The sequence below is a fragment of the Fusarium phalaenopsidis genome (assembly GCF_050370095.1).
Source record: "Fusarium phalaenopsidis strain FUZ10S chromosome Unknown contig_32314, whole genome shotgun sequence".
NCBI lineage: Eukaryota > Fungi > Ascomycota > Sordariomycetes > Hypocreales > Nectriaceae > Fusarium > Fusarium phalaenopsidis.
The window spans coordinates 215,032-237,498 of NW_028145400.1; the positions used below are offsets into that span (position 1 = coordinate 215,032).

A 22,467-nucleotide genomic window follows, 5' to 3' on the forward strand; every position below is an offset into this window, starting at 1 on the left:
CACACGCAGGATACGCACAGTGTACGCTCTTCTCCCCGCGACCGCCGCCGTCTTTGTCTCCGTAGCGATCAGGTTTGTTGTCGCAGCGGCGGTCGCCGTGGTGGCTACGGTGACCCCTGACATCGCGACTCTTGTCACGACTGCTCTTGTAATCACCGTGGCCGCGTGGGTCGCCTCGTCGGTCGCTTCGGCGGTCACGGTGTCGTCTCGACGTCGGTCGAAGCGGTGGCTACCATGGTCGTAAGGGCGCCGATTATCGGGCGTCGGTCTTCGCACTCTTTGATGGAATCAGCAAGCTCGGCCATCGAGTCGCCTTCGGGTTGCTTGAACCGTCTGATTAGACGCTCACAGAGCTTGCCAATGGAGGATTCCCTACGAGTCGACGTGCAGCTCGCTTGGCGGTGCGATCATCGCCTCTTTGCATCGTGAAGGCTGGGACCTTCGTCCATCAACATCGATGGGTTTTGAGGAGTATAGCCAGCTTATTCGGGTTGTCCTCATCGAAGCGACGGTGGTTGAAAATATCCTTGACGGCTTTCCCCCGCCAGTCCAAGTGCATGATTGAGACTCTCCCGAGCGGGTTCCGTCTGTATATGTCGGCGAACCAACGTATGAAGTTGGAAGAAGAAAGATGTCGGGGTCTCAGTAGCTGGGTGAAGCGAATAGCCCATCGAGCTATTCTTCTCTTGTGATCTTGAATAGGTGCGGCCTCCTCATCGTGATGGCTGGCACATCAATGCGCTGCGGCTTGGTCCCTCTTTGTCAGGAAGGCCTCCACCGTTTGGCTGCGCCGTTGAAGCCGCGAGGGTCAATAGGATGGCAAAGTGTCCAAGGCAGGTGTGCCTGAAAGGGTGATTCGGTGATATCGCAGGGAGAATGGAGAGAAAGCACGTTCTGCTGCTGGGCGTGCAGGGTCTGAATGACCCACCAAACCAGAGGCCGTCACGTGATTCACCGGTTCACGTGAAACCCCCCTCCCCTTTTTCCTTCTTCAAATCATGAACTTTCACCCATTAACCTTGGCATCGCCGTTGTATAGTACTCCTGAGTAACTCGGTAGTCTCCTCGACCATATGGATGGGAATTTACTTACAGTATGCTGTGAGGCGTCGAGCGACTATTACCCCAGCAGTTCAGGCAATATACTGTACAGCGTAGAGCTTGGTTAGACCATGCCAGTGAGCCAAAGCTGCTTCGTGGCCTGAATGATCGCAGACTTTGATCGCCAGTGACGAGAGCTGTATGAGTTAACCATTCATCATCATGCAGTAAGGTTGGGATCATGCTGTGGTTACGCTGTAGGCTAATGTGTCAAGGACCAACGTCGAACGGCCTCGGTCCAGCTCTGGTTCGTAACGGCGGATAACTACCCGATAGCACCGCAGTAACCAACGTCCCAGCCTGCAGGCACAATCCGACCCCCCGCGGTGACCTCTCGAGAAATGGGAATCACCTCATGCAGTCCAATTGAACCGCAGTAAACCTTGAGAGCGGCAGCCCAGGTAGGCAGGGATCTGTACGTACAATATGCTGGGGTTCTCTCGGTAATCGCGCGATCCGAGCTTGGCTGGGATGACTCATTCAGGGGATGCCTGCCAGGGCCACCCACGTTGTTGGCCCAGTGTCGGCGGGCTAGTCCATTACTAGTACCATCAATGACATCTAGGTGACGAGCGCGCCAAATCCTGATGATCAGCTACAATCCAGAGGCTCAGGGGGAAGATGCGTCGAAAACCTCCATCAGCCCACCCCGCTTTGTTCCTAACCAATCATTGATTTGAACAAGCAAGCTCAATGCACTCTCTCAACCTCCTTTTCTGTCTCTACAGCCTCATCTTCAAACTACCTGCGCACCTCAGCCCCCACTTGGTCACGTAGGCCTTTCCAATCTTCAGGCCTCTTACTCTCGTAGAAATGAGTCAATCCATCCTATTTTCTCGAGAAACATAAGGCTGTCGCCCACAGGCTGGAAAACATGCCGAGGCTCTTTGTCTCGAATCGAGGCGATTAGAAGTTATTCGGTTATTCGTGCCAAAGAACCTCTCGACCCCGGGGAGAGCTGGGTCTGGCACACGAGTGCTCAGCCGGGCCTCACCACAGCGGCGGCGGTCGACCGCCTTTGCCAGGCTTGATCTCCCTCGTCAACTCGCTGCCCTGGGACAGTATATCGGCGCCACGAGACACGACACATACGGCACCTCATCCCGTACTACGCTCAGCTCGTCTGAACGGTGCAAGGTGTCTCTGCTGGCGACAGGACGAGAGGGCGAGAAAGTAACAAGAAGGACGGGATCGACTCCTTCAATGCCATCCAGTCCGTGATCGCTACCAGACGGGTGGCGCCGCATCTCGACCTTGCAACGTGAAAACATAGACAATGGGCAACTGCCGGCGAGCTTGAGTGCTTCGATGGATGCCTCGGGCAGAAGGGGAATCAACGCTGACAGTGGGTGTCCGTCCTATTTGGTGCTGATCTTGGAGGGGGCGTGTGGCACTCCCGTCCTCCACCATGGCCCAGAGGTACGTACTTAAGGACCTGGAGCTCCCTCAGTGCAAGGCGGATTGGCGCTGCTGCGCTCCGTAGTGAGGCTCAACCTGCCAAAAGGCAATCATGCGAACCAGATCTGTGCCCAAGAAGAAGGCAGGGCGCGCCATGGGGGGTTCCAACTGTTGGCCTCCATAAGGGTCGCATTGTCCCCTTTCATGAACCATCTCCCCAACTTCCTCCTCACCGGCCCATTGGTACTGTGCTTTTCCGCGACGCCATCAACGTCTCGCACGCCCCTCATACAGCCTCGGATCAGGGGAGCGCCCGCAACCCAGCGACAGGTCGATCAGAGGGTGTATCTCTGACTCTCCAATCTGAAAAATGGCCAACATCTCGGACAAATGGATTGCCTACCTCCAGGAAAGGCGGCACGAGAAAGGGAATCGGCCAACCTGAAATGCCCAGAATGCAACGCCAAAATTGGGAGTATCGAGTCCTGGCGAACACACGTCGAGGCAAATCCCCAACACCGAGAGAAATGGCCGACCGAGGAGGAGGTGGATTCTGCATACGATGAGATGTATGTTCCTTTTCTTCTTCGACTCTTGTCGCTGTGGTGTTTTGCTCACACTTGTTCCTGCAGATCGAAAAGGGCCAATACTTCACAAAATACCCGCAGACGACAAAATGCTACCGAGCCTGATGGTGACACGCGCAAACCCAAGCGCCGGTCTCCTTCACCGACAAGTCCTTCCAAGACACCTCAAACGGTGCCCATCATCTCACAAAGACCAACACCGTCAAACCAGAACGGCAACAACAACCCCATCAGGGCACCACACAGTTCACCTCAGCCTGGGACAGAGGATGACAATATATCAGTCATGATCCCCCAGCTAGAGACAAGGCCCATTCCGCAATCTCAGCTAGTTGCGGAGGTAAAGGGTATATACGCGGGCCTTGTTATGGTTGAAACAAAATGCATAGAGGTCGATAACGCACAATCCTCCAATGCCGAATCCAATCCCGAGCTTAATAACGGCCAGTGGCAAGCTCTGATCGCTCTGCACAGAACATTATTACATGAGCATCATGACTTCTTCCTTGCCAGTCAACATCCATCAGCTAGCCCTGCGCTGCGACGGCTAGCATCCAAATATGCTATGCCTGCGCGCATGTGGCGGCACGGCATCCATTCGTTTCTTGAACTTCTGAGGCACAGGCTGCCCGCGTCTTTGGAGCACATGCTTTCGTTTTTGTATCTGGCATACAGCATTGTCGCTCTCCTATACGAGACCGTGCCTGCCTTTGAGGATACTTGGATGGAGTGCTTGGGAGATTTGGGTCGATACAGAATGGCCATCGAGGATAAGCGTATCCGGGACCGTGAGACCTGGACTGGCGTGAGTCGCCATTGGTACGGCAAGGCTTCTGACAAGTCTCCCACGACTGGGCGTCTCTATCATCACCTGGCTATTCTCGCCAGGCCCAATGCCTTGCAGCAACTGTCGTACTATACGAAGTCGCTCTGCGTCTCGATCCCTTTCCGAGCGCCCGGGAGAGCATCATGACCTTGTTTGACCCAGTATTGAGCAAGAGCCCGAACCGCCCGGCGCCAATCGATGCAGCATTTGTGCGGGTTCATGGCATTCTGTTCTCCGGCAAGTCCAAGGGAGGCTTCAGGAGTCGATGGACGAATTCATTGAGCAGCTCGACGGCTACATTGGACGCGTGACAAAGAGATGGCTGGACGCAGGGTGAGTATACCGTGGCCGTTTCAGAGAACTTTTGCTAAGTGAACCAGATATCATATCGGCATTTCTACTGGCTGCTCTCTTCTTGGCTATGGCGCCGAATCCAACTTGCTCATGCGGGCCCTATCGCAGAAGCCAGAAGATACAGACGTTGCCATGGACGAAAGCTCCATCGCAGAGGCCATTCCAGACGAGACGTTCAAGCAGGCCCTCGGCTTCGCAGTACGCATTATCGAGACGGTAATGAGTCGATGGGGAGATACGAACACGCTGCCATTCCTCCACACCGTGCTGGTATTCGTGGACCACATGACGCGATTCCCAGGGGCTATTTCCCACATTGAAGCGGCATTCCCATGGAAGCTGACTGCAATGATGCTCAATTCTCAACTGGTATCATCTGAGGCCAACTGTGAAGTGCACTCTGATTTCCGCCTGCCAGAGAAGGGCCAGCTTCCACGCCCTTTGCCCGAGGATTTTGCTATGCGCGGGCTCATCTACTCAGAGGACTACTTCCCTCATGGATGGTTCAGGAACGACAAAATCGATGAGGATGAGAAGTATTTTGAGCTGGGGTCGATGGTGGAGGAGCGAAAGGACCGCATCCTGACTCTGGGGTGCAAGATTGCGACTTCAGGATCGTGGCTCATCTGGAACCCAGAGACGCGCCAATTCTCGGTGCCAGCCAAGTACGATGTGGAGCTGGAGGATGCGCCAGTCTGAATTCCCTCGCAGAAAAAAGACTATATCCACACTGATGGGGAATGTGGGAGGTGAAGCTTCATACATGAGCGTGGGGGGACCTGGCACTGCTTGTTTACTTGTTTATCGCGTGGCTGCAATCACATCGTTCCCTCTGTTACCATTTCCTGCTTCGAATTCGAGTTCCCTTCACCCCTTGGCAGCAGATATCAAAGCACTCGTGTCAATATGTCCGTGGAATCCTCGTAGAGTCCCTGGCCATCCATCTCCATAGGGTCCTGCGAAAAACAGTTACAGAGAAGCGTGACATCCACATGTCTTAAACTATCCATTCCACGCCATCCACCCCTTCCTATCCCAGGAGCCCATTCGCCTAATGCATGGTGTACCGCCCATGCCCCATGCTCCCGTACATCATTCATCTCTCGCCATGCTGTTATTGTCAAAGCCCAGCTCTACATGACCACCCCCCACTGGTGTGCCCTCGCTCAAGCAGCGCTTCTTCCAACCCGGGTTTGCTCCGTCGTCAGAGTCATCCTCGAGGCCGCTGTGAATGGCCTCTAAGAGGACTCCCGCTTGCGCTTCCCGCCGGACTGCTTCTCCGGATCTTTCTCCCAAGTCTCCATCTCGTCGGGATTGAAAGCACCGACAAGATCCTGACCCAAAGCCTTGCCAAGTCTTTCTCGTAGGCCTAGAATCGGCCAGATGGGAAGCCGTGTGTATTCGACCTTGATCCCTGTGACCTCGGCACCATCATCATCAGGCGGTGCCTTGAATGGATCGTGGAACTTTTCCAAAAGTCCTTTGTCACGTAGCCCGTGTAAACCACAAACTCCGAAGTGTCCGTGTCGTGGGTGAGAATTCGCAACTTGAGGTCTCGGAAGTTGGGGCTGGGCGGGATGCCTTGCCCAGGAGGCAGTCGCGAGTCTCTCCTGCCAGTCATAGGGGGGCTAGGGTAGAAGTACTTTTGCGCCATGCCGAGGAAGATGCCCACGAAATGCGCGTCATGATCGGAGTTCGACGGAGCGAGAAAGCGAGCCCTCAGTTGCTGCAGACGGTACACAGGCTCATTCCATGATCTTCCGGGACCTGATGCGACGGGAAAAAGATTGCTCCGGACCGATGCGAGTCGGCTCCTGCCGATATAGCAGATCATCGGTAGATTGGCCGAGCTGTGGGTTGGGCTAGACTGCGTCGAGACATCGAAGGATTCGGCAGGTCGCGTCGATACTGATGTGAAGGAAGAGTGCGACGACTTGTACTCCTCAGAGGGGAAATTCCACATCATTTGTGCACGCACAGCATCCCGGTAGACTCGACCACCAAAGCAAAGGTGCAGTTCAGGTAGATAATGCGGCTTGCTGAAGGCCTCAGGCCACAAGGTCATCAGAACCGTCTTGACGGCGTTGGAGGAGAGGATAGGATGCATCGAGTCGGGTAGAAGGATCTGCGTGAGCGCGTTGCTGAGCGTGATGATGGTGTTGGACGGGTTCAGATGCCCTCGCGAGGGTGGCGTCCCGGGGGACGCGACAGGCTGAGGCGTATCGCATGGAGGCAGTTCCTCCCATCGTGCGCCGAGGAGTCGCGCATGTTGATCAGTCCAGCAGATTGGGCGCACGAATAGCGATGTACCGGAGTGCTGGTGCAAGATGTCGTAGAGCGAGTTCTTCGCCGGTCGGTAGATGCGATGCGGGCGCCTCTTCCTGGGGGTCGCGGCTGTGACAGGCGCTTGCGACGTGCACGGCGTCGAGCCGGGAGAAGAGCCATTGTGCGGCAGAAAAGACAGCGACGTCGAGGGCCTGGGGGTCGCCATGTCTGCTCAAACGCGCATCTGATGGATGAAGAGCGGAGTTCACCAACACAGCCGTTGCGGTTGCAGCTGCGCAAATGGGAAAAGAAAGGGGGGGCAAGATGCGTGACGCTAATTGTTTGTTTGCCGCGCTTGTTCATCGAGATAAGGCGGCCGTAGATGCCCACCCGCCTTCCCATTCCATTCCATGGGCGGCTGACGAGGCATGTGGGCGAAAGAAAACAGAACCAGTCCTCGCATACAATCTCTATGGCGTGAACAGCCTTGTAATTTTTCACCCCAGTGTGAGGTTACCGCGGTGGCGTCCCACACTCCCTCCCTCCACTCATCATGCGACTGGGAGCCCCGGCCTCCCTGCACGAATGAGCCCTGGGGGCCCCATCATCAGATGCCAAGACACGCGGGAAGTGAGGAGGGACAGCGACAGACAAAAGGGTGTGCCCAGGGGGCTGATAATGATAGGCCGCCCCTCTGTTGATCCCAGAGGGGGCATCTGTCAGAAAGTCACCACTAAGCCAAAAAGCGTAGCGCGCCACATTAGGAGGTGGTGCTTAGCCTATAGCCAATTTAACAGAAGACCTCTGCGGAAAGCAAACATCGCGATCTCGTTGACGTGTTGTTGATCAGTTGGCCGGTTGCGGACTGGTTGGTTGTGGTTGAACCTCCTCTCACGAGGATAACGGAAACGTGTTCCTTTAAGATTTTAACCTCTTTAAGCGGTCGAGAATTACAAGGGTGATCAGAAGTGTGACGATCGTGGAGTTCCCAAGGGATAAACCGGTCGTGCTGGGTTTATGTTGGCAGAGGGGATGCAAGCGTTGTTTTGAACAGGGTGTAAGTCACGTCTGGTAATGTGCTCAAAGGTATTGAGTGTAACCAAGTTGTATTGATAGCTGAGGTGGCTGGTATATAAGAAAGTGCAAGCGAGTATGTTCTTTATACTTAAGTGTCCTGCTGGGACCGAGTCGTGATGTCGTCGGTGTAGGGTAGGACCGTGGGGACTGAGCTTCCTTTCCTTCGGCGGGATCCAATCCATGCACCGCCCCGTACACTGCACGCCTGTGCCTTAGTCAGCAATAACCCACTGTAATTCCCTTCCTCTCAGTGCCCTAAGGGCCCTATAACTTAGCACCTACAATAATCAATGGAAGACCTCCCACCTTTTCAATATTATCCCTTGCAAGAAGAGCTTGAGCTTGATCTTGCAATTTACGCAACAATTGGCGGCTATAAATGGATTATTTGACGCTCACGTTTACAATGGAGAGGCTCTGAGAGGCCTACTATTCTATATGCTTGCAATCGCTGGCGTCAAGGCTGCTAATTTTCAATCCTTGCCAAAGAAAACTCGTACGAGCTATGGTATCTCCAACAACGCACTGAAGCCCGATTTTCCCACCATAACCACGGGCCCCGAGAGCCCCCTAGCGAGCCGCAAGAGCCCCTTAGCCAACTGTAAAATACCTTATCTTTAAGAAGGTCTTTTATAAAATAAAATTCTAGAAAAATAAGCTTATAAGATATAAGCCTAGGATCTTATTACCCTATATTATAGCCTATGCGCTTTTCTATGAGATGCTTAGCTAAGCAATATCTACTTAGATAAGCAAGATATAAGGGAGTGTCAATACTGCCCCTTCTGGGCTTATTTCCCTTTTAGGAAGGTCACGTGACTTCGGACTTAGGGCTTTATCATAAACCCGATAACTCCATTAAAGCCGTTTCCTTTCAAATGGTATTTCCTATCTGGTTTTAAATATTCTAGTTTAAAACCCTATAGGTTTTAACTTCTATTATGCCATAACTCGGCTTTTAGTTATCCGCAACTAGCAAAACTAATAGGGTTTTGAAGCCCGGAATTAGGGCTATCCGATGGTATAACTTCTATTCGAATCGGGCTAATAAATTCCGAGCAATTAGATATATAAGCTATAGATTCTCTCTTTAAGATAACTCCTTAGATCTTTAACCAATTCAGATAATAAGAACACTAATAAGAAGCTGGTCTTCTTATTTTAACCCTACTATCTATTTATTTTACTTTTATTACTCTATGATTCCTTACCTAGCTAATCAGCTTTTTATAAGGACTGATTCCACTGCTTATTCACCTCCTATCTTTATTACCTACCCTACACCTTATTCAGACCTTATAGTCTATATTTTTCAGTCTTTTACAAGTGTGTAAAGATCTAAGGAAGTAAAACAATTCTAAGGGAAAGCTATTCTTTTATAACTAATAGCTCGGAATCTATTAGCCCGATTCGGATCATAGTTATACCGTCGGATAGCTCCTTTCCGAGGCCTTCTAACTATATATAGTATATATCAATCGGATAGCTAATAGCCGGGCTATTGCATAAGGAAGATAAAGCCTATAGGGTTTTATATTCTAGGTAGTAGAAACCGGATAGAAAATACCCATACAAGAAGACCGGCTTTAATGGAGTTATCGGGCTTTGAATAAAGCCCAAAGCCCGGGTCACGTGACTTACCCTATATGTCTGGAATTACCCAGGAGGGAAGTTTATGTAACTCCGCGATATCTCAATAATCTAAGCAGTTATAGCTTAGATAAGCATACTATTAAATAGTGCCAATAATATACTATAGGGTAGCAAGTTATTAGACTTATATTTTATAAGCTAAATTCCCTAGAATTATTTATAAAAGACCTTTCTTATAAAAGTCTTTAACAGGGAATTACAGTGGGTTATTGCTGACTAAGGCACAGGCGTGCGGTGTACGGGGCGGTGCATGTATTGGATCCCTCCTTCGGCCCTTTCTTTAGTCATCATCCTGCCAGGGTTCCCCGCCCCCGTCATGTCATGACTGTGACAGGAGGGTTGACGTTAGAGGAGAGCTGCTATGTGAAGGGGATTTTTGTTAGATCAGGCCATGTACACATGGTTAGTCATAGCTGGCAAAAAGCTGCTGAGACCTCGGTAAAGCCTCGGATCCTTGCCTCCCTAGGTCAGCAGCCCCTGAGGCAATTCAGAGAGCAGATAATAACAATAACACAATTCTAGCTTGACCCTACTTTCTGACACCGTTGTTCAGGGCCTAATCTGACAGAAAATGCACGTGATGTTGGTGGGTAGCCCTGACAAAGGGCGCCCTTGACTTCGGCCAATTTGGCACGTGACACCAACCCCGGCTGTGGACGACAGCGACGACGATGACGACAACATTTACTATGTGAACCAGCAACCGCACCTAGAGGCTGCAACAGGGGCTACAGACAAATTAATACAAACAAAGGAAAGCATAGAGGAAGTAGGCAATGGCCGAAGAAAAGCTAAGAAGGCAAAAACAGAAATCAAAATAGGAAATAGGGGCACATAAGGGTAGGCAGCAAAGACTCGGGGGAGTGATAGAGGTATTGACGTAAGAGAAAGGGAAACAAAGGGCATTCTGTTCAAAGTTGATGTGTGCCAACCAAAGTTTGGCAATTCGCCGAGATGCTGCATTCAAGCCCTAACCGACATGTTCTTCCCTGTACTCCTCCTATCAACCCTTTCCCAAATATTATCCATCTGCTTCAAAACCTAGCCACATTCAATAGGTATGCGTACTCACCTCTTTGTAACTTAGCTGACTCATAATGTAACGTGATGCTTTAGACACGGACGGCCATTCATTCAGGGCGGTGCAGCCGCATTTTGCCATCGGCCGAAAGGAATGTGCGGTGCCCGCTAGACTTCTCACGGGATCACAGACGTGTAGGAAGTACAGCTGTCTACTCAGCTGATGCGGTATCCTTAACCACGGGGTTTTGTTGGGACTGGGGGCATGGAACCCAGGTTTTCTCCACCCATCTTCAAATCGATCTGATTTCCAGCTGTTAAGCGAGATGGCGGTGATCACTTCCGAAGAGAATTTTCTCCGTACACCACGATGGGATTACTGTATGCGCTGCTGTGGCGTTTGCCTCTGTCCGCCATCCGGCCCAACCTCTAAGTGTGCTGGTAGACCGAAAAACCACACGAGGCAGCCAACTGGTGGGGTCATCGGCTAGCCTAACCCCCTCATGCAATCGCCGTTGGTATCCAGAGCGTAAAGAGACGACCTCGGGAGAACCAAATCTCAACATGTCAGCCTATTCATACCTACTCCGCGCTGGTGTCATAACAATGTGGCTGCTTGCGAGACTTGAATGACCAACGACGATCATAAGTACATTCATCGCACGCAACTATAGGCTATAATATAGGTATCTTTGAAAGGACTTAGCATAAGAAAATTCTTTATCTATCCTAGTTCCTACATGTATAAAAAGACATGGCGTGGTGCCGTGAGACGATATGTACGACCAAAGTGATAAAGCGCTTTGTTATTTCCAACCATTTCTTATTTCGGGCTACGTGCAAACTGACGGGGCAGCGACTCACTCTAACAGAACGACATCATACCGACACGGCTCGTTCGAGTTGACGTTTTCGAATTCTTGTCCATAGTTTGAGGCCCCTGTCTCCATGATTATCAGCGGGCTGGTTTGATGACTCGGTTGATATGGGCCGCGGTGCATACGACACGACTGGCGTTCCCAAGCCGCCGCCCCGGCCCAAGCCTCACTAAAGCCATTACAGGAGAAAATTTTCGCTTCTGTGCTTGGTGACTCGAATTGAACGTCACTAGGGCCCTTCTAAGTGCCGACCTGCTCCTAGGCACATCGCACGAGGCCACCACAATCTCCTCCGTGAGTTTCATGCTATTTTGGCATTATTTCCTTGGGAGATATTTGGCTTGATGAATCTAAAAAAGTTAACAGTCCAATTAGTGCCTCATACCTTTGACAAGGCTAGTATTTGCGGGATCCGTTGCAGTCAAGCCTACGTTCGTCTGAGTTGGATCAGGACATCATCCCGCTCACTACCATGACGATCGGCACGGCTCCTGGACTGATGCATCATAAATGGATTGCCTCACATTGGTGCCAGTCAGTGTAGAAGATGATGGCTCAGCTGCTGTTGCTATCGGCACCGATGACGGCCAGGGAGAGAGTGTCGGTGCCTGGTTGTCACGCTTCACCGAGCTGCCAGTGCATGGCCTCGGCTGCTCGCCAGGGAACTGCAATCTGACGAAAAGGCATCTAGACGTGTTTCAAACAAGGGAAGGGGTCATGAGAGACGCCAGTGGAAGACCGTGCCTGAGTTGAGTTATTGTTCCAAGAGAGGCATCAAGCCTGTGTCGCCGTCAGAATTGGGCATATCCGGATCATAGACAAAACGGACTTCCGGATCGGATAAAAGACGACATCTTTGTATGGGCTTTTTAAGAAAATATACAAGACCGCTATGTTTATAACTCGAATATGCCATCACGTACCTTTATTTTGGTTGGATCAAGGCTACTGCTAGTCGTTTTTGACCTGAACTATGCCGGGTGGGCATACGGGTTGGGCAAACGAGGCAGGTTCCTATCTTGCATTGGTCTACGAAGGCGATTGCCAATGCGAAGAGGTCATGGAGGTACATCAAGAGGTACTGACGCTGGCTACGGAGAGTGGGAGAGGCGCAAGGAACTTGAATCTAGCAGAACGGGATAACAAGGGCTCGTATTGTTGGTGAAGAGATCACAGCTCCCGGTTCTCGATGATCATACTCATGGAGAACGTGGAGCCATTGAAGTGGTCACCTTGGCAGGCACCAAGTGACTCGACTGAGCTCTGGCGACACCATTTCTTTACTGTGGCTGATTGACACAGATGGGGTAAAGGTAAAGGCAAAGGCGGGGAAAACAGATGACGGACATCCATGGATGCCAAGGCCCCTTCCTCAGTGGGTTCCTCAGTGGGTACGTCCCGCTACAGCGGGACTGCACTCAATGGCTCGCCTATCACTCATGAAGCAAATAGTGTTTGGTACTCTGAAAGAGGGCGAAACGCAATACTGTAATAGAGCCTTGGCTGGCAAAGAAACGCGGGCGTCGCCATTCCCTAGACATAAGATAACTTGAGAAGAGTCTTGATCAGCTAACTCATCAAGCACAGCCATAATGGCATGTGGCCTGTTGCAACATCTGTCCAAATAACTCACGGTGCCTTCTCGTGAAGCGGCGACCTCAGAATTTCGAAGCTGCAGGCTTCCTGCCGGTGACCCTCGGTACGGTACTCACATGATGACTAGGTAAGCATGCGATATCAGTGACCTCTCGATTGTCTGGAGGCGCGGAGCCAGCAGCCAAGGACGACAGCTTCGCTTCCCGCAAGTCTTGGCAGCTGATGATGGAACTCGAGGCCAATCAGACTGGCATGCGGATGACCAACGCAGGGAGGCGAGAGCGTCCAGCTGGATCCGGTGACACGCCACGGCGGTGGGCGTGGGCGGCAAGGGGAGGCGGGCATCGGACGGCGGTGTCATGTCGGAACCAGGCCAGCTGATCCCCATGGAAGCGAATGCTGGCTAACAACAGAAACACCATGGACGGGGTGTGTGTGATCTGTCCCGTAATTCTTGGCAGCCGGCGTTCCGTCCAGTCCTCGGAGCTAGCCAATGTTGAGCGACCAGTCTGTGACTGTAGCTCCGCAGCAAGCAGATCGCTTTTTCCGAAGCAGGCATCGCCGACTTTATCGAGTCCCATGCAACCATCCCCAATGCCGGACATCCTTTTCCTACTGGTCAGTTGGTGAAACCGCAAGTCTTGGCATCAGGCGAGGCTTTCGGGTGGGCCCCTACCAACCTCGCTTGCCGAGAGGCAGCCGAACGTGATAGGTCGGAGTCGTCTGGCCGGTTGATCATCCGAGTCCGCGGTGGATCAGGCCACCCCTCCCGGCTCGGCTACCCCGCCTGAAGGATAGAGTACGGCCGGAGGAGAAGTGATTCCTCCCAGCACGCCCATCACGATGCCAAGAGGGATCAACTATTACTTTGTCCCATTGCCACCCGAGCATAAGGATCGACGGCAGAACGCCATCGACGAGCTACTATCCCAACTTCGTCTCCGAGCAGTGGGCGAGGGCTTGATCTTGTACGGTCTACCGGAAAAATGTCGCGCGTTGTTCGACGCGCTGGAACCATATCTTGTACGCATTACCCGCCACATCGGGAGCATACTAGCTCACCGAGGTTCCTGCAGATAGAGAAATGCGACGAATGGGCCAGCAACAACGGCCAGGTTGTGAAACGGGGCCCGCCGCCACTTGCGTACAGGCTCGAGCCCTCGGGTGCGGCTGCGGCGCGGCCCAGCCAAACCGCGGTGGTGATCCCACTCTTCAATACACAATGTGAAGTGGTCCTCGTTGACCTCTCGGCCGGAGCTGTTGCGGAGCACACGATTACATGGAAGCCAGACTGGGTGCTTCATCTAGATGATGGAACTGGGTTCAAGGTGAGGCATGGAAGTGTCAGGTTCATATATTTTCTACTGGGTCTCGACAAGAAACCATGACTCGGTGCCCGTTGGATCTAGCCCTCTTGTGTCGCACGCATCGCATGCCCGCACATGTCATGAGACGAGCGCTGGGGGCTTTGATACGGACGCTCGTCGTCTGTCGGTCGGGTACCTAGAATCTTGCAGACATCTTCATAACTATTGAACATGAGTCTCTGTCTGCGGGCCATTTCCCAATGTGCGTGTACCTATACCGTCCCAGAAGTCGCCACACAAGGCGAGCAATATGAAGTTCCCTCGATGTTTTCTCGTTGGCCTGCTTGCTATCTGAGTCCGCTTGCTCACGGTCGATGCGGTCTTCGAGATATGGGAAAACGTCTTCTGGACAATCCCGGAGCAGCGTCCGCGTCGACAGTTCACCTTTGCCACGGCCCTCTGGACGGTCCTGTTCTAGCATAGGGTGACCCGACAATGGTTCCTGGGAGACTTACCGAAATAGGGGAGCTTATAGGCCACACTCCCCTTTTTCATCACAACGATGTCAACCAGCCTACCGCAGAGCGCCCCCCTCCGCAACGTCTCCTTGAGATACTTCTCCGAGCATTCCGGATGTTGCAGAAGCTTCCTGAGTGAATCATGAATGGCGTCCTTTGGGTGCTTGTAGTGAAGAGCAACAATGCACGCCCCGGAAAACACCATCTCAGCGAAGAACTTCCAGTCTTCTTCCAGAGTGGCGTATTGCTCTATACACTGGTCGAAGAGCTGGTCGAAAGATAATCCTTCTTCCAGGTGAACATGACGCAACGTGAGTCTGTCGCACAAGTCGTGGATTGCGTCGTCTGATCCGAGCTTCTGATACCACTCGTCGCCACTGGGCAGGTTTGTCCGCCATGTCTTCGCACGATCCTTCCATTTTGGGCATTTACCTGTGGAGCGCTGCTTTGCGTTTGAGGCTTGCGTCTTAGCTTGCGTCTCATTGTCGAGGTCGGGTTGGTGCGCCATATGGAGGGCAGGGGGGGGGGTGGTGAGAGAGGTATGCCTGCGATATTTTGAAACCGGAGCCGATTGTGTTGGCCCAAATCATCCGCGCCTGTCAAGCCCTGACGGCGCAAAAGTCACCTGGACAAGGAATGGTGTCGGGCGAGCGCTCACCGCCTACCGTTCTAGGCTTAGCTGCGCTCGCTATCTGCCCATAAGTAGAAGTCACATGATCAAGCCAGAGGTGGTCCTGGCTGCAAGGAGGATCGCAAGGAAGCACCACCGGTTTACAGGAACCAGGCCCACACGCCCGCTGCTGCTTGTTGGGCTTACTGGCCCCACTTCTGAAGCACGCTGATGCTTTAGTGTCATCCTGATCTCATCTTGTTGCCTTTGATGTGGGAGAAATCAGCGCCTGGCCATGATTGGCTTAGATCCCTGTCTGATATGGACAGCACCTGTTGGATGCCCTTCGCGCAGGCCAAGAGATGGGGCTTGTTTGAGGGATAGTCTCGTCTAGCCAAATTAAGGTCCGATCTTTCTTGTTTCGGAGGTATTCTCTGTCTCCTCCCGGCCTTATTATGAGTCCTGACTAAAGATGGGCGGCATGGGTACCCATCAGCTGCATCTTTCAGCCAGTTTCGGCTCGCAGCCTGAGAACGCCCCGCGCGCTCATGGCGCCACCTGGGGCAGGCCTAGTCCAGAGCACACTAAGAAACAGAGGCTGATTGGGAGGCCAAGAGGAGCAATTCCCCAGAACGTATCGCACGACACCTCCGCTTGATACCTCACCCAACTGTCATCGTTCTCTTAGAGATGATGCGGCTATGATTACATTTGTTGTAACTTGATGTTGGGAGGACTTCCTGCTCGGGCAAACCTTGTTGATTGAATTACTCCTTTGAACTGGATGTGATCCCCCCCACCAGCAATGACCTTGCCATGCCAAACTAGATCCCTTATGCCGTCATTGCGTGATGATCGGGTCCAAAGTCGCGTGCCGGTCTCTCTCCGGCTTTGCGGTGCTAACTATCGCGTGGAAATCTGACAGCGGGTTCGGTTTGAGTAGTCGACTATCGAGGACTAAGAATGTGTTTTGGATATCAAGGACGGTTATACATACTTGGACAATGGGACGAATAGGGTAGCTAGAGGTCTAGGATCATCATATTTGCAACGACTACCGTCGGGGCAGGTGCATATCTTTGTGAGGGAGCTGAGTATGTGCTGTCTTGGCGGTCTCGGCCCGGACGGAGACTTGGACTGAGCCAGGAGCAACTCTCTCGCAGACGAGCCACCAGTCGGCTTTTCGAAGAAGCAGCGCATTCGCTGGAAGAAGCAGCGCAAAAAATTGCAAAGGGAGGCCATCGTGGAGTCAAAGGCAATGAATGGCAAGGCGACCGCATTTCATCTTTGCAAGGCAATAGACCGCGTTGCACTTTATGTACGGAGACATGGTCATCTGGTGCGCTCTATACACAATGACATTGCAAGTTGGCTCTGAACCATGTCGACCACTATTGGACGCTGTATGCCGTGTCTGTGTGCGGCACAGACACCTCGTCCCCTCACCCCTGCAGGTTCATTGCAGGGATGGCAATCTAGATGCCTGCGTCACCTGTTTGCTCATTCTCAGACACACCTTCAGGAACGCAAGATTGCGTGGCGTACGAATCCCTCTTCTCGCAGCATGGGCACGAGACAGCTTCTTGTGTGGAGCTTGCTTGGTGGGTGCGAGCTCTGTCGGCTCGGTAGAAAGCTCCTTGGTTCACGCCGAGGCAGCTTGCAAGGCAATACATGCGTCTTTACTACGTACGTGATTCCATCCATGATTCACATGAGGATCATCAGCCTGTCAATTGCACAAGACCCACCGCCTCGATTTCCCCTCTGCTAAGGATAGGAAACATGATCAGAATGCGCTCTGCATCCGGCTGGCCCCGTCGCGTCTCTCCGAGACGCCTCACGCAAAAGGGCGAACCGGTTGGTTGCATTCGCGCAGTCTAAGAGATAACTACAGTAGGACGAGCGTGCTTCCTATTTGGGCCACCGTAGCCTGCCATGACTTCCTTGCCGCCCCCTCCCCCTGATCGAGCACCCGTAACCAATGCCTTCCTCCGTTTTGGACCCGCCTGAGAAGACCGTCAGGTCTTTCTCTGGGAGGAGGAAGAACCAGTGGTCGCAGGCTTCAGCAGCCTCGCGTATGGAGGAGGTGGGAGGGATTGGCGGGGTGAGCTCAGGGCGTGGGTCCAGGTGGGTTGAAGCCTGATGGGTTTGTTCAAACCAGCTCGACCAACGTGGCCGCCAGAGGGCGCATGGGGTCCGGCGACTGGAGCCTGATGGTGAAGCGTCAACGGGAGCTCTCAAAGAGCTTGAGGGCGGCGAGTGGGTGGCCTTCCGGGCGGGAATACCAGCGCGGATAGCTTCGGAGTACGCCCGGTTCATGCGATCGACAAGATACGCCGTGCCTGTGCTTTACCATTGGTTTGTCAACCCAAGAAACCATGCTTCTGGTCCGTGCAAGAGCAGAGTCGATGCCCACTTCGTGACATGAGCTTTGGAGGTGAGCTTACGGTCCGGCCACAGCCCGAGCCAGCATAGGGCTTCCTTGCGCTCTATCAGATGGTCACCGGGGAGGACTCAGGGGTGTTTTTCTTGATTTGGAGGGTCTCGAAGTTGCAGACGGGTTGGGTGTAAAGCGTCAAGACAACTGGTGAGGCGGGAGAGCTCCAGGGCAGGCCGCAGTCAAAAGGCGTAGTTGTTTCCCGCAGCCCAGTTCTGGGCGGATGTGCCGGTCATGAACGACTGAGAATCAATGGGCGGTGTCCCGTCTGGAAATAATTATAATTCTCGTGCAGCCACCGGAATGCGTCGCCAATCGCCGGGCAGCTCGCTTTAAGGAGCTCAACTGTGATGTTGTCGGTACCAGGCGAGGCGTCGCCAGTGCTAGTTGCGGCATGTTCAGAGACCGTGAGCCACGGGTCCTCGACGTCGTCCTCGGTGCTTCGTCGCTCGATCGTAGCTCTACAGAGAGCCGCAGCGCGGTCCAGTTGGGTCTCGTTGGCCACCGGGTTCACCTCGAGGGGCAGCTCCCTGAATCGGCTGGCGCCTTCAGCGGGTGATGCGAAAGATATCCTCGGGTTCTTTGAGTGCAGAGGTCGTGATGCGCCGGAAGGACCTCTCGGCCTATCTGGCGGTTCATCTCAGTGCCTGGCGAGCGTTCGCGACTTCTTCTCGATCCCTGATTCTCATGGCGGCAAGGAAGTCTCGGGGGGGCAGCAGCGCACTTGTCGGCAGTCCACCAGGGGGCCTAGGCGGGCGTATTGCCTGGTTCCTTTAGCAGAGATCTCGACAACGTCTTGCAGCATCTGCCCCAGCTGTTCCGTGACTTCGTGGCGCCTGTCGGTGTCCTTGGGGCCTCGTGGGAGGCTTACAAGAGTGCCGATGGCGTTGATCGCGTCCCGGATGAATGCCGTGAAGCGTTCAAGGTCGTGGGATTTTCGGCGGACGGCGATATTAAATACGGTGGGCTATCGAGGGATTGTCATGTTCAGTGTGTTGTGGTCGGAGCTCGTGTCCAGGTGGTCTTGGACGGTGGCTTCGGCCAAGGCCTCTGTGGTTGCTGGTGCTCGTGTTGCTCTCGCTTTCTCCCGGTGTGTGTTAGGGTGGTGCAGCGGTCACCCTAGTACACCTTGGCGGAGGGCTCCTGTATCAGGAGGACATCGTAGTGGCAGCTGTCGCCCAAGGCGGACCGTCACCTCGTCAGTGGGCGCAGAACGCTGTTTCTCTTTGCTGGCCACGCGCGGGAGCACAGGGGGGTCTCTGTGTTGAGGATCTTGTGGGTGATGTTGCGATCAGAGGGCGCCCGGATTGCCCATCCCGAGTCGAGTTCTTCTAGGCACTCAGTGGTGGTGTTCAGGTCGAGTTTGCGGTAACTCCGTGGCATATTGCTCTGCCATCAGCCCTCGAAGGCGCCGAGGGCTTCAACGTCGAGGACTTCAGCGCGCCCCGGGCACTCCTTGCCTTTGGCTACTGCAGCGATGTTTTGGAAGATTACAGCCGTAGCCCGTTGCGCCGTCGTTCGTTCGATTCCCGTTCGGGAAAACCGCTGCGGCCGTGGGGTCCGTAGCGGCGAGCCGGCGGAGAAATAGATCGGCCTCCTCGTTCCCCTGCTATGGCTTGGGCTTTGGCGGCTGATGCAGGAGAATCGGCCGTGGGCAACCAGGGAGGGCAGGAGTGCGTATCAGTCCCAGAGGGCGAGTGCGAGTTCTACGCTGGGGGCTCTTCCTGATGCTCGCCGCCAGAAGGTGTATCGGGTCAACGGGGCGCGGGCGGGCTGCGAATCCGAGACGCCATGCGGTGCAGGTGGTCGAGCAGGTGCTGGATGATGGTGCTGGGATTGCCGCCGTGTGTCATGCTAGGGCGCTAGGCCTCCGCGCCGGAGCAGAGGACGGGCTCGGGTCATGCCCTGACTGCTTTGCGGACGTAAGCCGGCCTGGAACCATGGGTGGTGCTGGCGATGCCCCTCGATAGGTTCGCGACTGTCTTGACGCCCACTGTCTATTGTTGTATGTGCCTTTGCCGAGCCGACGCATTGCTTTCTTGGCGCGCTTTGGGATGCCGGCATGGGAGATCGGAGGGAGATGTAGCTGAGAGCTTCGCGTGAAATGCATCTCTTCTTTTTTCTCCGGGTCAAAGGAGACGTCATTTTCTCGGCTCCATATAATCATCTGGCGCAGTTCCTCGGTTGACTGCCATGCCATGGTACCGAAGTCTCTTCCGATCACCAGGACAGCGATATCGTCATGTCTAAAGCGCTGAGTTGGGCGGTGGATGCCGCTCTTGATGCTGGGGTGCGGCGTCTCGTAGCCCAGATGGTGGATCAGTTTCGCATAGACAATGAAGAGGATCGGGGAGGCCGGGGAGCCCTGCGGCAGTCCACAGCGGAGTGCGGGAGTGCCTGCGAGGGTCTCTTACAGCCGCATCTTCGCCCTGATGTCGGTCATACTAAAAGAGGTCCAGTGGACCAGGGGATCGGGCCAACCCTATTTCTCGAGCCTAAGGATGAGCCTGTTGCAAAGCACTAGATCAAAGCTCCCTTGGGCGACGTCTGTCGTGACGAGAGTGGCCGTGAGGACCTGTACGAGGGCCTGCTCGATGTCGTGGACCTGTACAGCGACCAAGCCAACTGCTGACCGGCTGGGGAGGGCGCCAGCTTGCTGGCCGCGGATGATCTGATGGTGGACCGCAGCGTATGCCATGCGCCGGGTCAGGAAGAAGAGAGATCGTCCTCGAGGCTCCAGGGGTCGTGACGCGGGCTTGAGATCATGACGGGCCTGTTGTGGGATTTCTGTTGTGATCCCGTCACTGCCTGGAGAGGTGTTCCCCGTACGGGCGACGGCGTCCTGAGCTTCGGCCTCTGTGACGCCTGGGGGAATAGAGATCGGATTCGGCGCGGGGAAGACGGGATGGGTTGGCTACAGAGCCTTTACAGTAGATTAGGAGAATAATATATCAGGTGAATCGCTTGCCGCGCCGCCTTTTTACGTGCCCCGGCTCCTGTGTTAGGTTTAGCGGAGCCATACCTGTGTTCCGACTAGCTTAATAGTGTAGTTTAAATACCTCTCGGCCTGCACCCATGAGCGGCGTAACCTAGAGCATTTCCCTCCCCCAAAGATGGAAGATCAGCATCTGCTCACCCTTATCACAATCGCTAGCTGTCTTTACTCTGACGACCGCAACTGGCAACAGACTCTGCAGAATCCTTCAATCCTAGCCGCTCGTTGACTGAGCTTCCGGTACGCCATCCAAGTCGCATCTCGCCAAAACGACCTATCGCACTGTAAATATAGCATACCTAGTCTGGATGCGAGCTGCTTGCTTCTACGACGTCCACTTCTGTCTCGTGCTCCCTTGTGCCGTTTTGGTTTGTCCCGATCAACGACCAACCGTCCCATTCGCTTGCTGGACCCATGTCTTTCCTTGACAGCCCACTGTCTCCGGAAACGTCATGTCTATTGCCTCGAGAGTCAAACGGCCCAAAGTATTATGAGCTGGCTTCCCTTTAGGAAGCCAGGACTAGAAATTTGTTGTTGTATGTCATACACCGAGCCTCAGCATCACGACTTTCCTTACTTAAGGGCCATCCCCGCCATCCCCGCCATCCCATCCCCGCCATCCCATCCCCGCCTTGAGTAAAACTTGTTTCTCAATTACACCTAAGTCAAACAAAGTCTTGGGCTCTCTCTCCAACAACCTTCTTTCTTCATCCTCTTCCCCTCTTCCCAATACCAAACAAACAACACAAGCCCTTCGTTTCTCACAACTCCACCCTCGTTGCTGAAAGGCACTTCCTTAGCAGCCCGCCATGTAGATCAAGCATTTCCTATTTAGCTTCCTCGCCCTAGCCGTCACAGTCAAGGCTCTCCCCCACGCTGAGGCCGAGGACTTTAGTCTCGAGGCCCGAAAGGACACCCTCGTCGAGCGCGGTGGTTGCGGATGTGGCCCCGATGCCAACGAGAAGTACGGCGGCTGTGTCTGCAAAGACTCCAAGGCCAATCGGGACGATAGCAAGAAGAGGTGCATCTGCCTATACGGGCTGATCCTTGTCCACAATGAGTGTTCTTGCCCTTCTGGACGGTCTCTCAAGGACGGCAAGTGTGTTTGCCCCAAGGGCAAGGTCTGGAACAAGTGGCAGCGGAAGCGCCAGTGCCCCAAGGGTCAGGTCGAGAAGCACAGCAAGTGTGTCTGCCCCGACGGCTAGTACTACGACCGCTGGTCCAAGTCCTGCAAGTGTCCCAAGGTCCTGAGCTGGAACAGACACAAGTGCCAGTCTGACTGCGGCCACGAGGGTGAGTGGAAGAACCGCGGCTGCGCCTGCAAGAAGAACGGCCAGGAGTTCAACAAGTGCAGCTGCAAGAGCAGCATGACAGGATAAGATAACTGGGGGGGGCAGCACCGGTGCCCCAGGGGCACCAGCTGCAACACTTTCGCCAACGAGTGCCGCAAGCGAGGCTAGGGCTACTAAAGGAGACAGGAACTCAGTGAGAACTCGGTGAGGCTGACTAGTACATAGACTGAGAGAGCGACCTAATATTGAGGATAGTTTGGACATGGATCTTGCGTCTCTTTTTCGCTCGGAACAAATTCTTGTCACTCCTTGCACACCTTTTTACAATCGATGATTTTTAGATCTCCATCTTCTCGTACACTCTCTGTTGAAGATCCAACAAGTCCTGCACGTCCTGTAACCAGTTAATGGAGGAGACGTGGTTGTGATGCTCTTCATGTCCTGTCTCATTGGGTATTAAGCCCATTGTGTTCGAAGTTGGTGTGTATCAGCCAAAGTTTGGCAATTCGCTGAGATGTTGCATTCAAACATTACTGACATGTTCCTCCCCGTA

At 53.7% G+C, this 22,467-nt stretch overlaps 4 protein-coding genes across 4 annotated transcripts; 2 read left to right on the forward strand and 2 right to left on the reverse strand.

Annotated features, from left to right (window-relative positions):
- Positions 1–3,732: 3,732 nt before the first annotated feature.
- On the forward strand, positions 3,733–4,965 carry LRP88_11566 (uncharacterized protein; the record flags this gene model as incomplete). Its single annotated transcript, XM_083247992.1, has 3 exons — positions 3,733–4,020; positions 4,082–4,245; positions 4,293–4,965. The coding sequence occupies 3 exons, from the start codon at positions 3,733–3,735 to the stop codon at positions 4,963–4,965; spliced, it is 1,125 nt and encodes a 374-aa protein (XP_083096271.1).
- A 539-nt stretch (positions 4,966–5,504) lies between these two features.
- Positions 5,505–6,757, reverse strand: LRP88_11567 (uncharacterized protein; the record flags this gene model as incomplete). Its single annotated transcript, XM_083247993.1, has 2 exons — positions 5,505–5,680; positions 5,734–6,757. The coding sequence occupies 2 exons, from the start codon at positions 6,755–6,757 to the stop codon at positions 5,505–5,507; spliced, it is 1,200 nt and encodes a 399-aa protein (XP_083096272.1).
- Positions 6,758–14,160: 7,403 nt separating this feature from the next.
- Positions 14,161–15,088, reverse strand: LRP88_11568 (uncharacterized protein; the record flags this gene model as incomplete). Its single annotated transcript, XM_083247994.1, has 3 exons — positions 14,161–14,284; positions 14,335–14,521; positions 14,578–15,088. 3 exons carry the CDS (start codon positions 15,086–15,088, stop codon positions 14,161–14,163), a joined length of 822 nt encoding a protein of 273 aa, XP_083096273.1.
- Positions 15,089–21,074: 5,986 nt separating this feature from the next.
- On the forward strand, positions 21,075–22,001 carry LRP88_11569 (uncharacterized protein; the record flags this gene model as incomplete). The annotated part of the gene is made up of 3 exons (XM_083247995.1): positions 21,075–21,107; positions 21,438–21,805; positions 21,884–22,001. 3 exons carry the CDS (start codon positions 21,075–21,077, stop codon positions 21,999–22,001), a joined length of 519 nt encoding a protein of 172 aa, XP_083096274.1.
- Between the last annotated feature and the right edge of the window lie 466 nt (positions 22,002–22,467).